General features: G+C 43.0%; 1 protein-coding gene across 1 annotated transcript in view; it reads right to left on the bottom strand.

Annotated features, from left to right (window-relative positions):
- Positions 1-2,863: 2,863 nt before the first annotated feature.
- The window catches only part of trdmt1 (tRNA aspartic acid methyltransferase 1), a 50,855-nt gene continuing 37,068 nt past the window's right edge, over positions 2,864-16,650 (bottom strand). Inside the window, exons 7-10 of the mRNA XM_038268272.1 lie at positions 12,109-12,831; positions 7,785-7,842; positions 7,414-7,543; positions 2,864-3,072 (exon numbers count right to left, since the gene is read on the bottom strand). Of these exons, the coding sequence (XP_038124200.1) occupies positions 2,930-3,072; positions 7,414-7,543; positions 7,785-7,842; positions 12,109-12,831 (1,054 nt within the window). The 3' untranslated portion in view covers positions 2,864-2,929. The remainder of the gene's footprint in view (positions 3,073-7,413; positions 7,544-7,784; positions 7,843-12,108; positions 12,832-16,650) is intronic.

Below are 16,650 nucleotides of genomic sequence, written 5' to 3'. Positions count from 1 at the left end.
CATCCAGATGTTAACCGATGAATTCAGAGCCAAACATCCAGATGTTAACCGATGAATTCAGAGCCAAACATCCAGATGTTAGCGGATGAATTCAGAGCCAAACATCCAGATGTTAACCGATGAATTCAGAGCCAAACATCCAGATGTTAACGGATGAATTCAGAGCCAAACATCCAGATGTTAACGGATGAATTCAGAGCCAAACATCCAGATGTTAACGGATGAATTCAGAGCCAAACATCCAGATGTTAACGGATGAATTCAGAGCCAAACATCCAGATGTTCACCCATGAATTCAGAGCCAAACATCCAGATGTTAACGGATGAATTCAGAGCCAAACATCCAGATGTTAACGGATGAATTCAGAGCCAAACATCCAGATGTTCACAACTTGATTCAGGAGACAAACATCCAGATGTTAACGGATGAAATTCAGCGCCAAACATCAGATGTTACCCCTGATTTCAGAGCCCAAACATCCAGATGTTAACGGATGTATTCAGAGCCAACATCCAGATGTTAACGATGAAATCAGATCCAAAAATCCAGATGTTAACGGATGAATTCAGAGCCAAACATCCAGAGGTTATCAGGGACCGGATATTCAGAGCCAAACATCCAGATGTTAACGGGGATGAATTCAGAGCCAAACATCCAGCATGTTAACAGGCCCGATGACATCAGGACAACATCATGTTGTTATCCGGATGAATTCAGAGCCAACCATCACAGATGTTAACGGTGAATTCAGAGCCAAACATCAGATGGGTAGCAGATGAATTCAGAGCAAAACATTCCAGATGTTAACGGAAGAAATTCAGCAGCCATAAATCCAGATGTTAACCCGATGAATCAGAGGGCCAAAACATACAGATGTTAACAGTGAATTAAGAGCCCATACATCCAGATGTTAACGGATGATAAGAGCCAAACATCAGATGTTAACGGATGAATTAAGAGCCAAACATCCATATGTTAGCGGCAATGAATCAGAGCCCATAACTTCACAGTGTTAACCGATGTATTAAACGAGCCAAAACATCCAGATGTTAACGGAGAATTCATAGCCAAAACATCCAGTGTTCAACGGATGAATTCAGAGCCAAACCATCCAGATGTTAGCGGATGGAATTTTCAGAGCCCAAACATCAGACTGTTCACCATGAATTCAGAGCCAAACATCCAGATGTTAACGGAATTGAATTCAGAGCCAAAAATCCAGATGTGTAACCACTGATTTCAGAGCCAAACATCCAGATGTTCCTCAACATGAATTAAGAGCCAAAACATGCCGATGTCTTAACGGATGAATTCTGAGCCAAAAATCCCAGATGTTAACCCATGATTCAGATGCAAACATACAGATGTTAACGGATGAATTCAGAGCCAAAAATCCAGGATGTTAACCGATGAATTCGATCCAAACATCCTGATGGTAAGGGATGAATTCGAGCAAAATACAGATGATTAACGGAATGATTCAGAGCACATACATACAAGATGTTTGAGGTATGAATTCAGAGCCAAACATTCCAGATGTTCACCCTGAATTCAGAGCAACATCCAGATGCTTAAGGATGTATTCAGAGCCAAACATCCAGATGTTAACGGATGATTCAGAGCCAAACATCCAGAGTGTCACCCATGAATTCCGAGCCAAACATCCAGATGTTAACGGATGAATCAGATCCAACATCCAGATGTTAAGGATGAATTCAGAGCAAACATCCAGGATGTTAACGTGATGAATTCAGAGCCAAACATCAAGATGTTAACGGATGAATTCAGAGCAAACATACCAGATGGTTAACTGGAACTGAAATTCAGAGCCAAACATCCAGATGTTAAGGATGAATTCCGCGGGCGCGCGCACAAACATCAAGATGTTAACTCGGATGAATTTCAAGCATCCAAACAATCCAGATGTTAAACGGGATGAATTCAGAGCCAATAACATCAAGACTCGCGTAACGGATGATTTAGATGTGTGTGTATATTGACAGACAGACACCCCCAAACCATCAACTTTTTCTATATTCCTAGCTTGATCACCAGGCAGTTCACTGCTTTCCTAACTAGCGACACCCTCTCACATAGAGGGGCAACACTGGCGTTTCCCACCAAGGTTCACAGCAGGTTTGGGAATAAACGAGCTCGTCTTGTGTGTCCACGTTCTCAGCTTTAGGGATTATCTCTTGTGTGATATTATATATATATGTTCCGATCCCCACCCCCCCTACCTTCTCTAGCAGCCCTGGATCACCAACAGCCTTATGCAGCAGACAGGGCCAAACGCCTTCCCATCGTACACCTCACAGCTTTATCCTAACTAAACAGAAGATAACTCATAAAACAGTTTTTAATCCTCAGATTTTTATTATGAAATGATGTAGAAAGTGTTCAGGAAGTACAGACGCCTCTCAGACATTAAAACTCAGCAAATAGACCACGCTTGGTCGTCGTCTGTTAGCGGAGCGATCAACAGATAGTTTTTGCCTCCTCCGCTCACTCTCCGTATTGCGACCGAGCATACTCACTCTCTGACTAGCTAGGTTAGATGTGTCCCTATCCAGTGCCTCCCCACGTTCAGTCTCCTTCAATGCCGCCCCTCTCTCCCATCAGTTTAGCGCTCCCCGACACCCCCTCGCTACATCAGACTCTTGAATCACCCACGCCTCTGTACGATACCCCCCCTCCGCTCTCTATCCAACTGCACACCTACCCCCTAGGGACTCAACTGCGACTTCCCACGCGCCCCACCCTTCCCCCCATCCTGCACCCACCCCCCCCCCCATGGTCCATACCGACAACCCCCTCCTCCTGCACTCTCCCTCTCTGATGCCCCAGGAAATCCAACTCACTATTTTGATTGATTCCATCATCTTCTGCATTGCGAGCATCGGACCGCGGTACCAGAGGTCGGACTTCCTAAGGAAGCGTAGAGGGTTCTCCTTCAGAACGTCCAAAATATTCAGACAGCATCTGTCGTAGGAGTTTGGCCACAACCAGAACATTCAGACTGTTTCCCAAAACCCGGTACTGCTGGATGATGGAGACGCCGTCTGGAAAAGCTGCAGAGACATTAAGAAAGAGAGATCTTTAAAAACAAGAAGTGGATCATATCATAACTTTAGCATTTATTTAGCTCCATGTTCATCCAGCTAAAGTTCAGCATAAAGTATCGATTCATCAGAAATCATCCCAGAGAAAGATACTAAAATAACTCGATTCAGTCGGATTCATTCCCACTGATCTGACCTAGAAACTGTTTATTATTCAGATGGGTTCAAATCTTTATTTTTCTATTAATGCCTCAGAAGGTCTGAACCAGGATCAGGCTGAGAGGGAACGGCCTTCTGCTGCGATAGACGGGGATTTAATGCCTCAGAAGGTCTGAACCAGGATCAGGCTGAGAGGGAACGGCCTTCTGCTGCGATAGACGGGGATTTAATGCCTCAGAAGGTCTGAACCAGGATCAGGCTGAGAGGGAACGGCCTTCTGCTGCGATAGACGGGGATTTAATGCCTCAGAAGGTCTGAACCAGGATCAGGCTGAGAGGGAACGGCCTTCTGCTGCGATAGACGGGGATTTAATGCCTCAGAAGGTCTGAACCAGGATCAGGCTGAGAGGGAACGGCCTTCTGCTGCGATAGACGGGGATTTAATGCCTCAGAAGGTCTGAACCAGGATCAGGCTGAGAGGGAACGGCCTTCTGCTGCGATAGACGGGGATTTAATGCCTCAGAAGGTCTGAACCAGGATCAGGCTGAGAGGGAACGGCCTTCTGCTGCGATAGACGGGGATTTAATGCCTCAGAAGGTCTGAACCAGGATCAGGCTGAGAGGGAACGGCCTTCTGCTGCGATAGACGGGGATTTAATGCCTCAGAAGGTCTGAACCAGGATCAGGCTGAGAGGGAACGGCCTTCTGCTGCGATAGACGGGGATTTAATGCCTCAGAAGGTCTGAACCAGGATCAGGCTGAGAGGGAACGGCCTTCTGCTGCGATAGACGGGGATTTAATGCCTCAGAAGGTCTGAACCAGGATCAGGCTGAGAGGGAACGGCCTTCTGCTGCGATAGACGGGGATTTAATGCCTCAGAAGGTCTGAACCAGGATCAGGCTGAGAGGGAACGGCCTTCTGCTGCGATAGACGGGGATTTAATGCCTCAGAAGGTCTGAACCAGGATCAGGCTGAGAGGGAACGGCCTTCTGCTGCGATAGACGGGGATTTAATGCCTCAGAAGGTCTGAACCAGGATCAGGCTGAGAGGGAACGGCCTTCTGCTGCGATAGACGGGGATTTAATGCCTCAGAAGGTCTGAACCAGGATCAGGCTGAGAGGGAACGGCCTTCTGCTGCGACAGACGGGGATTTAATGCCTCAGAAGGTCTGAACCAGGATCAGGCTGAGAGGGAACGGCCTTCTGCTGCGACAGACGGGGATTTAATGCCTCAGAAGGTCTGAACCAGGATCAGGCTGAGAGGGAACGGCCTTCTGCTGCGACAGACGGGGATTTAATGCCTCAGAAGGTCTGAACCAGGATCAGGCTGAGAGGGAACGGCCTTCTGCTGCGATAGACGGGGATTTAATGCCTCAGAAGGTCTGAACCAGGATCAGGCTGAGAGGGAACGGCCTTCTGCTGCGATAGACGGGGATTTAATGCCTCAAAAAATTCTGAAAAAGGGTTCAGGTTTAGGAGGGGAACGGCCTTTTCCCCCGGCGATAGACGGGGTTTTAAATGCTCAAAAGGTTAAACTAAACCGGGGTCAGGCTCGAAAAAGGGTAAAAACCTTTTGCTGCGATAGCCCGGGGGATTTAATGCCCCCCCCAGAAGGCCCCCTGAACCGGATCAGGTTTGGTTGGGGGGAACGGCCTTTGTTTGGGGCCCGAGGGGGAAATTTTAATGCCTCAGAAGGTTGAACCGGGGTTCCAGGCCCGAGGGGAAGGGCCCCCTTTGCTCCCGATAAAACGGGGTTTTAATGCCTCAAAAAGGCCCCTTTAAAAAACCCGGGGTCAGGTCAAAAAAGGGAAGGGCCCTTTCCCTCCCTGCGATGGCGGGGGGATTTTAAATGCCCCCCAGAAGGCCCTAAACCCAAAGGATCGGGCCCTTGAAAGGGGGGAAAGGCCTTTTGTTTGGGGAAGAGGGGGAAATTTAAATTGCCCCTCAAAAGGTATTTAAACCAGGGGCACCCCAGGCTGGGGGGGAGGGGGAAACGGCCTTTTCTGTCCCAAGCCCGGGGTTTTTAAATGCCTTTAAAGAAGGGTTTCCTAAACCCAGGGGAAATTTTTTTTGTCGGGAAAAAGTAGGGGAAAGGTCGGGGCTCCATAAGGAGCAGAGGTGGCCCTTTTTCAGTGTTGCCATCCAGGTGTGGGTTTTGGATTTTTTGGGAATTAACCTTAAACCCGTCTCTATGTTTGGCGTTTTTGTGGGGGATTTGGGGATTTATTAGTGAGGGGGGAAGAGGGGGTGCCTCCTTACTTTTAGAAAAAAGGTTTGAAATAGATCCCCGCCCTTCTGGGGTGTTTAAGACTCCCTAACGGCTGGAAAACAGTTGTTTTTTACGTGACTAGTAAAAATTTGTTTTTCTTTTTTAAACCTAAAAGGGGTTTTCCCTCGGGGAATGTTTTGTATGAAATAATTTTTAAATAAAGGGTGGGAGGGCCCCCCTGCCAAAAGGCCTCACCCTTTGTTTAACTTCAAGTGTTGATCTTTTCTGCAGAATAAAAAAAAAACTATTCTTCCCGGGCCAAAATTAGGAGCTCTTTTTCTTCACCTCTGCGGGCAGCTCTTTCTCCCTTTTTTCCTGTTTTTCTGTCTTTCAAAATAAAGTCCACTCATCGTCTTCCATCATAGTTTAATGCATTCCTGACTCATTATTCATTTTCCACCATAAACTGAATGAAACTTCACTGTTTTGACTGCAGTTAACATCTGTGTGTGTGTCAGGGTTAATTTACATTTTATCTACTCCTATTATAAAGGACACTTTCAAATGCATTAAGCTTAAACTTCAAACATCAATAGACTATGAACGGACTCTTAAACCCTTCTTCCCCTTTTATTTCTTTATTCCACTTATTTTCAGTAGTGTTCAGTGTTTGGCTTAGATATTAGATATAATACTGTGTGATTGTAGCTAATAACGATGCATTTTAACTCGTGTTCATTATACACAGTGAACGATTTATCACTCAGGTTGGATTCACTCTTCTTTCAGTAGCATCTGAATGAACTGAGACACATTTATTTGGTTGGTGATTAATAACGCTGCTAAGAGCCAAAGCCTAAATTACTAAACTGGGGAAAGACAACTGGATTTTAACAGCCGATTGAGGAGTCCAACCTTTTAGGAAAGAGGCTAAAACGCTGGTCAGTAAGCAAGTTACAGTTATAATTATTCAACTGATCATAAATAACTATCTTGATGTGAATGACCTATTAATAGATTATTTATTATACTCATAATCTCCTGGTAAACCTGGACAACAGCGTATAAATAGATCCATTAAAAATGACTTTAGGTCTTGATTATAAAGACAGTTTAGTCTCCATCAGTAGAGCTTCCTCGCTGTAGATCTAGTCAAGTAGAAGCTGCAGGCTATCAGCTGCTCCAGAGCAATGACTTTTTGCAGATGTCATAAAACAACAGAAAGATTCTGAAGCAACTTTATCTGCTTTCCTATCAAGCTTTTTAGAAAGCAAATGTTTTATTTTCAGGCTTGAAGGTTTTCCTCCAGTTAGTGGCTGCATGTCTGCCTGGTGTGAAGGGATTGCTGCAGAATCAGTCTACAGCAATGGTGGGTTCACTATCAGTATTTAACTAGCATTAGAAAACCAAGCAGATGTTGTGATTCTGGAGTCTGTTGAACAGCTGATGGCGTCATTGATCTCACATTTATATCAATCCCATCAAAATCTAATATCTGATTCTATCGGCCGCCATCTGAAACCTCATTGGTAGGACTGGGAGATATGACCTCACATCCACATCAGGGTCAACTGGGCCATTTGACCTCCATGAACATTAATCTCCTCTATCAGGAATGCAGCTAATCTATTTAGAATTGATCTATTGAATTAATTAAATTACTAATTGCTTTCAGTTAAATATTAAAGTCTTGAAGCCGTTCAGGTTTAAACATTCTTCAGCGTCTCATTGAACAGGAGGAAACGTTAATGGAGCCTTTATCTGACCTTTGACCTCCACAGATTGGCTGTGCTGCAGGAGGCAGACGTACAGTTTGCAGAATAACATTTCATCAACATCTATGCTCTGGCTCGGCTCCACAGGATGAACTGATGTCATTTCCTTTACAGCCGTGTTAGCGGCTTCATGGGGCTCCTCTCAGACCGGCAGGAGCCAGTCTGCTCTAGAAACACAGCTCTAGGTGGGAAAGGTCAGGGTTGACTTACAGAAGCTCTGAGGGAAGCCCATGAGGTTGGCCACCTCTCTGGGAGTAAAGTAACGCAGTTTTAACTCCATCAGCTTCTGCAGCTTTTCCTCCTCAGACAGCTGGTCCACATTGGAGAAAACATCACTGACCTGCAGAGCAAAGGAGGAAAACATCTTTCACTGGCACATCTGGACAGTTTAGATCTTCTTCACTAGAAGCTGAAGCCATCGCTGGTCTGTTCACCAATATTCACTTTAAACCTACTGAAGGAATCAGGATTTATGCCATTTATTGAACCTCAGCTGACTGAACATTCATCCTTTAAACACAGGTGAACATCTGTATGTAACAGCTGGAGGAGCCGTTATCTGGAAATAAACAGAAGCAAACCTCCTTCTCCAAGTCGCACTGCAGCACTGATCCAGTTCCTTCCACATAACGTCCGTAACTGAGAAAAAACACAGTCAGTCAGTTTGACCAAAAGTACTACTACTAGTACTACCTAGTACTACACAGTATTTCAGCTTCATGTCAGAGTGTTTGAGTGTAGATATAATAACTAAGAGTTCAGGAAGACTGGAACCGATCAAAGAAACAACCAGCTGGAGGTAAAACCATATGTTCTTCATCTCAGTCTGATGAACACGTTAATTTAAATTAAATGAATCCATTAGTTCAACGAAATGAATCCATTAATTCAATGAAATGAATCCATTAGTTCAACGAAATGAATCCATTAGTTCAACGAAATGAATCCATTAATTCAATGAAATGAATCCATTAGTTCAACGAAATGAATCCATTAGTTCAATTAAATGAATCCATTAGTTAAACGAAATGAATCCATTAATTCAATGAAATGAATCAATTAGTTCAATGAAATGAATCCATTAGTTCAATGAAATGAATCCATTAGTTCAATGAAATGAATCCATTAGTTCAATGAAATGAATTCATTAGTTCAACGAAATGAATTCATTAGTTCAATGAAATGAATCCATTAGTTCAACGAAATGAATCCATTAGTTCAATGAAATGAATCCATTAGTTCAATGAAATGAATCCATTAGTTCAACGAAATGAATCCATTAGTTCAACGAAATGAATCCATTAGTTCAATGAAATGAATCCATTAGTTCAACGAAATGAATCCATTAATTCAACGAAATGAATCCATTAGTTCAACGAAATGAATCCATTAGTTCAACGAAATGAATCCATTAATTCAACGAAATGAATCCATTAGTTCAACGAAATGAATCCATTAGTTCAACGAAATGAATCCATTAGTTCAATGAAATGAATCCATTAGTTCAATTAAATGAATCCATTAGTTAAACGAAATGAATCCATTAGTTCAATGAAATGAATCCATTAGTTCAATGAAATGAATCCATTAGTTCAACGAAATGAATCCATTAGTTCAACGAAATGAATCCCTTAGTTCAAGGAAATGAATCCATTAGTTCAAGGAAATGAATCCATTAGTTCAACGAAATGAATCCATTAATTCAATGAAATGAATCCATTAGTTCAACGAAATGAATCCATTAATTCAATGAAATGAATCCATTAGTTCAATGAAATGAATCCATTAGTTCAACGAAATGAATCCATTAGTTCAATGAAATGAATCCATTAGTTCAATGAAATGAATCCATTAGTTCAACGAAATGAATCCATTAATTCAATGAAATGAATCCATTAGTTCAACGAAATGAATCCATTACTTCAATGAAACGAATCCATTAGTTCAATGAAATGAATCCATTAGTTCAACGAAATCAATCCATTAATTCAATGAAATGAATCCATTAGTTCAACGAAATGAATCCATTAGTTCAACGAAATGAATCCATTAGTTCAACGAAATGAATCCATTAGTTCAACGAAATGAATCCATTAGTTCAATGAAATGAATCCATTAGTTCAATTAAATGAATCCATTAGTTAAACGAAATGAATCCATTAGTTCAATGAAATGAATCCATTAGTTCAATGAAATGAATCCATTAGTTCAACGAAATGAATCCATTAATTCAATGAAATGAATCCATTAGTTCAACGAAATGAATCCATTAGTTCAACGAAATGAATCCATTAGTTCAATGAAATGAATCCATTAGTTCAATTAAATGAATCCATTAGTTAAACGAAATGAATCCATTAGTTCAATGAAATGAATCCATTAGTTCAATGAAATGAATTCATTAGTTCAACGAAATGAATCCATTAGTTCAATGAAATGAATCCATTAGTTCAATGAAATGAATCCATTAGTTCAATGAAATGAATCCATTAGTTCAATGAAATGAATCCATTAGTTCAATGAAATGAATCCATTAGTTCAATGAAATGAATTCATTAGTTCAATGAAATGAATCCATTAGTTCAACGAAATGAATCCATTAGTTCAATGAAATGAATCCATTAGTTCAACGAAATGAATCCATTAGTTCAACGAAATGAATCCATTAGTTCAATGAAATGAATCCATTAGTTCAACGAAATGAATCCATTAGTTCAATGAAATGAATCCATTAGTTCAATGAAATGAATCCATTAGTTCAACGAAATGAATCCATTAGTTCAACGAAATGAATCCATTAGTTCAACGAAATGAATCCATTAGTTCAACGAAATGAATCCATTAGTTCAATGAAATGAATTAGTTCAACGAAATGAATCCATTAATTCCATTAATTCGATGAAATGAATCCATTAATTCCATTAATTCGATGAAATGAATCCATTAATTCAACGAAATGAATTAATTAGTTCAACGAAATGAATCCATTAGTTCAACGAAATGAATTCATTAGTTCAACGAAATGAATTCATTAGTTCAACGAAATGAATCCATTAGTTCAATGAAATGAATTCATTAGTTCAACGAAATTAATCCATTAGTTCAACGAAATGAATTCATTAGTTCAACGAAATGAATTCATTAGTTCAACGAAATGAATCCATTAATTCAACGAAATGAATCCATTAGTTCAATGAAATGAATCCATTAGTTCAATGAAATGAATCCATCAGTTCAATGAAATGAATCCATTAGTTCAACGAAATGAATCCATTAGTTCAACGAAATGAATCCATTAGTTCAACGAAATGAATCCATTAATTCAACGAAATGAATTCATTAGTTCAACGAAATGAATCCATTAGTTCAACGAAATGAATCCATTAGTTCAACGAAATGAATCCATTAATTCAACGAAATGAATTCATTAGTTCAACGAAATGAATCAATTAATTCAATGAAATGAATTCATTAGTTCAACGAAATGAATCCATTAGTTCAATGAAATGAATCCATTAGTTCAACGAAATGAATCCATTAGTTCAACGAAATGAATCCATTAGTTCAATGAAATGAATTAGTTCAACGAAATGAATCCATTAATTCCATTAATTCGATGAAATGAATCCATTAATTCCATTAATTCGATGAAATGAATCCATTAATTCAACAAAATTAATCCATTAGTTCAATGAAATGAATCCATTAGTTCAACAAAATGAATCCATTAATTCAACGAAATGAATCCATTAGTTCAATGAAATGAATCCATTAGTTCAATGAAATGAATCCATTAGTTCAATGAAATGAATCCATTAGTTCAACGAAATGAATCCATTAATTCAATGAAATGAATCCATTAGTTCAATGAAATGAATCCATTAGTTCAATGAAATGAATTCATTAGTTCAATGAAATGAATCCATTAATTCAATGAAATGAATCCATTAATTCAACAAAATTAATCCATTAGTTCAATGAAATGAATCCATTAGTTCAACAAAATGAATCCATTAATTCAACGAAATGAATCCATTAGTTCAACGAAATGAATCCATTAGTTCAATGAAATGAATCCATTAGTTCAATGAAATGAATCCATTAGTTCAACGAAATGAATCCATTAGTTCAACGAAATGAATCCATTAGTTCAACGAAATGAATCCATTAGTTCAATGAAATGAATCCATTAGTTCAATGAAATGAATCCATTAGTTCAACGAAATGAATCCATTAGTTCAACAAAATGAATCCATTAATTCAATGAAATGAATCCATTAGTTCAATGAAATGAATCCATTAGTTCAACAAAATGAATCCATTAATTCAACGAAATGAATCCATTAGTTCAATGAAATGAATCCATTAGTTCAATGAAATGAATCCATTAGTTCAATGAAATGAATCCATTAGTTCAATGAAATGAATCCATTAGTTCAACGAAATGAATCCATTAATTCAATGAAATGAATCCATTAGTTCAACGAAATGAATCCATTAGTTCAATGAAATGAATCCATTAGTTCAATGAAATGAATCCATTAGTTCAACGAAATGAATCCATTAGTTCAACGAAATGAATCCATTAGTTCAACGAAATGAATCCATTAGTTCAACGAAATGAATCCATTAGTTCAATGAAATGAATCCATTAGTTCAATGAAATGAATCCATTAGTTCAACGAAATGAATCCATTAGTTCAACGAAATGAATCCATTAATTCAATGAAATGAATCCATTAGTTCAATGAAATGAATCCATTATTGAATTAAATGAATCCATTAAATGAATGGATGATTGTTAGGGACTGATGATGGTGTGAATGAACATGGCTCTGCTTGATCATCGTATCCTATTGATCCAATAACTGTTGTAGATGTGAGGGACGCCTCCATCAGACCCACCCTTTGGTGAAGCAGACGGACCTCCTGCTGTGAGGCTGAACAATGTCCAGGATGGAAGCGTAGCGCAGCAGCGTTTTAGCTCCCAGCAGGTATGGCTCCATGTCCTCCTTCACCTGTGGCTCTAAGAAGGCTTGTATCTGCTGAACGGACAGGTTCTCATTCTGACTGCACTTCCTCTGCACGTCTGCTGGCGTCTCCCGCTTATACAGGACGTCAGGAGGAAGTCCTTCCTCTGCTGGCGTCTCCCGCTTATACAGGACGTCAGGAGGAAGTCCTTCCTCTGCTGGCGTCTCCTGCTTATACAGGACGTCAGGAGGAAGTCCTTCCTCTGCTGGCGTCTCCTGCTTATACAGGACGTCAGGAGGAAGTCCTTCCTCTGCTGGCGTCTCCCGCTTATACAGGACATCAGGAGGAAGTCCTTCCCCTGCTGGCGTCTCCCGCTTATACAGGACGTCAGGAGGAAGTCCTTCCTCTGCTGGCGTCTCCCGCTTATACAGGACGTCAGGAGGAAGTCCTTCCCCTGCTGGCGTCTCCTGCTTATACAGGACGTCAGGAGGAGCTTCTTCCTCTGCTGGCGTCTCCCGCTTATACAGGACGTCAGGAGGAAGTCCTTCCCCTGCTGGCGTCTCCTGCTTATACAGGACGTCAGGAGGAGCTTCTTCCTCTGCTGGCGTCTCCCGCTTATACAGGACGTCAGGAGGAAGTCCTTCCTCTGCTGGGCGTCTCCCGTTTTATACAGGAAAGTCCAGGGGGGAAGTCCCCCCCCTTTGCTGGCGTTTCCCGTTATACAGGACATCGGGGAGGAAAGTCCCCCCCTGCTGGCTTTCTCCCGCTTATACAGGGCGGGGGGGGCAACCCCTTTTCCTTGCTGGGGTCCCCCCCTTATACAGGACGTCAGGAGGAAGGTCCTTCCCCGGCGGGCTTCCCCTGCTTTATAAGGACTCAGGGGGAAAGCTTTTTTCCCTTTTGCTGGGGGCCCTCCCGCAAATACAGGACTTAAAGGGAAGGAAAAGCCCTTTTCCCTTTGCGGGCGTCTCCTGCTTAAAAAGGACTTTCAGGGGGGCGTTTTCCCTCTTGCGGGGGTCTCCCGTTATACAGGAGTCAGGGGGAAAAGCCCTTCCCTCTCTCCCTGAGGGGGAGAGCGCTCTGGGGCCCAGGGGAGAAAAAAAAAGAAACCCCCTGAAAAAAGGGGAGATGCTGTCAAAAAGTTTGGTTGTAGAAGAACCCCCGGAACGGGTTGCAGCCTTTCCCAACCCAGAGACAGCATTTTTCCACTGCATTTTGGCGGGGAAAGAAAGCGGTACTAATGCCCCAGATCTCCCTTTTGGGGGAGGTGAGTCCTGTCCCATACCATGACCCTCCCTCCTACTAACGCCACAATGAGCAGCCTCACTGCATTCACTCGCTTCCTGCAGGTAGCCTCCCATCCTGCTGGGACCCTGGATCCCTCCTGAAAGTCACCTTTATTTCTCTGTTAGCAGAAGCTTAGAGAAGCTGGATGCTTGGGATTTGTGTGTTTTTAAAACAAAACCCTCAGGCCCGGGCCCATCCCGGGTAACCGGGGACCATTGATCTGGATCCCATAGATCTCTGTGATTTGGGAACAAAAACCCTCACCCAGGCTTTTCCCGGGAAAAAAAAAAACCTGGACCATTGATTGGATGTTAAAGATCTGCTTGATCTAGAAAAAAAAACTCAGCCAGGTTTGCCCCAGAAAAACCGGGCCCAATTGAATCTGGAGGGCATAGTTTGCAGTGATCAAAAAACAAAACCTAACCCAAGGCCGCCCCCAGAAACCTGGCCCATTGATCAAATTGCATAGATTGCGTGAATAGAACAAAACCTCAGCCCAGGCTGTCCCATTTTCCCTGGACCATTGTCGGGAAATTTGCTTAGATCTCCCCAGTGATTTGAACAGAACCTTCCCAGGTTTGCCCCAAAAAACCCCGGGCCCTTTTGATCGGGATGCATAAAATTGTTTGTAAATCTAGAAAAAAAAACCCCTTCAGCAAGGCCGTCCCAGCAAAAGGGAAACTTTAAATCTGGATGCAAAATCTCCCAGTGATCAAGAAAAAAACCCCTCACCCGGGGTTTTGCCCCAGTTTAAAACCGGGACCATTGATCGGGGTGCAAAAAACTGTGTGATCTAGAACAAAAACCTCAGCCAGGCCGTCCCATTTTAAAACCTGGCCCATTGTCGGGGGCATAGATCTGCTGTGATCTAAAAACACACCCCTCCAAAGGGCCGTCCCATAACCTGGACCATTGATCTGGATGCATAGATTGTTTTGATCTAAAAACAGAACCCCCGCCGGGGGGCCTGTCCATGCAAACCCTTTGGACCATTGATCTAGATGCAAGAACCCTGCTGTGATTTTAAAACAAAACCCTTTCAGCCGGCGTCCCAGTTTAACCCTTTGGCCCAATTGTTGGATGCATAGTCTGCAATTGATTAAAAACAGAACCTCGCCGGGCCCCGCCCCAGCAAACCGGGAAACCCTTTGATTGGATGCATAGACTGCTTTTGACCCTTGAACAAAACCTCACCCAGGCCTTTCCAAACAAAAACCTGGACCATTGTTCTGGTTTCCCATGATCTGATGTGATTAAAACAAAACCCTTTCACCGGGCCCTTGTCCCATGCTAAACCCCCCCTTTTTGATCTGGAGGGCTTTAGTTTCTGCTGTGATCTGGGAACAAAAAACCTCAGAAAAGGCCGCCCGCAAACCCAAACCATTACCTGGATGAAATAGATCTGCTGTGTTTCTGAACAAAAAACCCTCAGCCAGGCTGCCCCAAAGCAAAACCCTTGGACCATTGTTGGGATGCATTTTTTCTGCTGTAAATCTAAAAACATAACCTCGGGCCCGGTTTTCCCCAGAAAACCGGGACCCCTTGATCTGGATGAAATAGATCTGCTGAAAACAAAGAAAAAACCCCCTCACCCGGGCCCGTCCCAGCAAAATGGCCATTGCCCTTTTGGATGCATAGATTTTGTGTGATCTAGAACAAACCTCACCCAGGTTTCCCCAGCAAACCCTTTGGACCATTGACCTGGATGCATAGATCGGGCTGTTAACCCTAAAAACCGAACCAAGCCGGGGCCGTCCAGCTAACCTGGCCCAAATTGCCCCTGGATGCATAATCTGCTGTGATCTAGAAAGAACCTAGCCAAGGTTTTGTCCCAGTTTAACCCTGGACCATTGACCCTTGGATGCAAAGATTGTTTGGATCTAGAACAAAACCTCAGCCCAGGCCCGTCCCAGCTAACCTGGCCCTTTGATCAAAAATTTGCATAGATCGTTTTGTGATCTAAACAAAAACCCCCGAAAAGGCCCGCCCAAAGCAAACCCTGGACTTTGGCTGGATGCAAAAGACCCTGCTGTAAATCTAGAAAAAAAGAACCCTCGGGCCGGGCCTTTTTTTTCCCAGCTAAACCGGGAACTTTGATCTGGATCCCTTAAAATCTGCAGGGGATCTAGAACAGAACCTCACCCAGGCTGCCCCAGCTAACCGGGCCCCTTTGATCGGGGGTTGCATAGATTTTGCTGGGGATCAAAAACCCAGAACCTCAGCCAGGCTGTCCCAGGTAACCGGGCCATTGACCTGGATGCTTTGATTCGTGGATCTAGAACAAACCCAGCCAGGCCGTCCCACAAACCCTGGCCATTGTTTCAAAAGGGCTTAGATCTGCCGGGTGACTAAAACCAGAATCAGAAAAGGCCGCCCCAGCTAACCTGGCCTTTGAATCTGGATGCTTAATCCTGTTTTCCCAAAGAACAAAACCCAACCAGGCTGCCCCAGCAAACCCTTTGGCCCATTGATTGGATAAAAATTAGATCTGCGTGATCAAAGAACAGAACTCACAGGCGGGGCCCCAGGCAAAACCTGGACCATCTTATTGGATGCATAGATCTGCTGTGATCTAAAAACAGAACCCTCACCCGGGGCTGCCCCAGCAAACCCCTTGGCCTTTTGGATCTGGGATGCTTTAGATCTGTTTGGGGACTAAAACAGAACCCCCAGCCAGGGCTGTCCCAGCAAACCCTTTGGACCATTGATTAAATGCTTTAGATCGGGCCGTGATCGGAAAAAGAACCCCAGCAAGGCCGTCCCAGCTAACCTGGCCCATTGACCGGGATGCTTGAATTGGGGGGGGGGGGGGGGGGGGGAGGGGGGGATCTAAACCCCAAAACCTAAGCCGGGCACTCCCAGCTAACCGGCCTTTTTGATCAAAATTGCTGATCTGTTTGTGATCTAGAACAAACCTCGCCAGGCGCCCCAGCTAACCGGGCCCTTTGATCTAAATGCATAGATCTGCTGTGATTTTGAACAGAACCTCAGAAAAAGGTTTCCCCCAGCAAACCCTGGCCCTTTGCCCCTGGTGCATAGATCTCTGTGATCTAGAACAGAAACTAAGCCGGCCCGCCCCTGCAACCTGGCCCTTTTTGACCCGGGGATTGCATAGATCGTGTGATTCTAGAAAAAAATCAGCAAGGCCTCCCAGTAACCTGACCATTGATCTGGATGCATAGATCGTGT

This window comes from Cyprinodon tularosa, unplaced genomic scaffold, assembly GCF_016077235.1.
Source record: "Cyprinodon tularosa strain WSP-4 unplaced genomic scaffold, ASM1607723v1 ctg1188, whole genome shotgun sequence".
Lineage (NCBI taxonomy): Eukaryota > Metazoa > Chordata > Actinopteri > Cyprinodontiformes > Cyprinodontidae > Cyprinodon > Cyprinodon tularosa.
The sequence above is the reverse complement of the archived record's forward strand: the minus strand, read 5'-3'. Positions and strand labels throughout refer to the sequence as shown.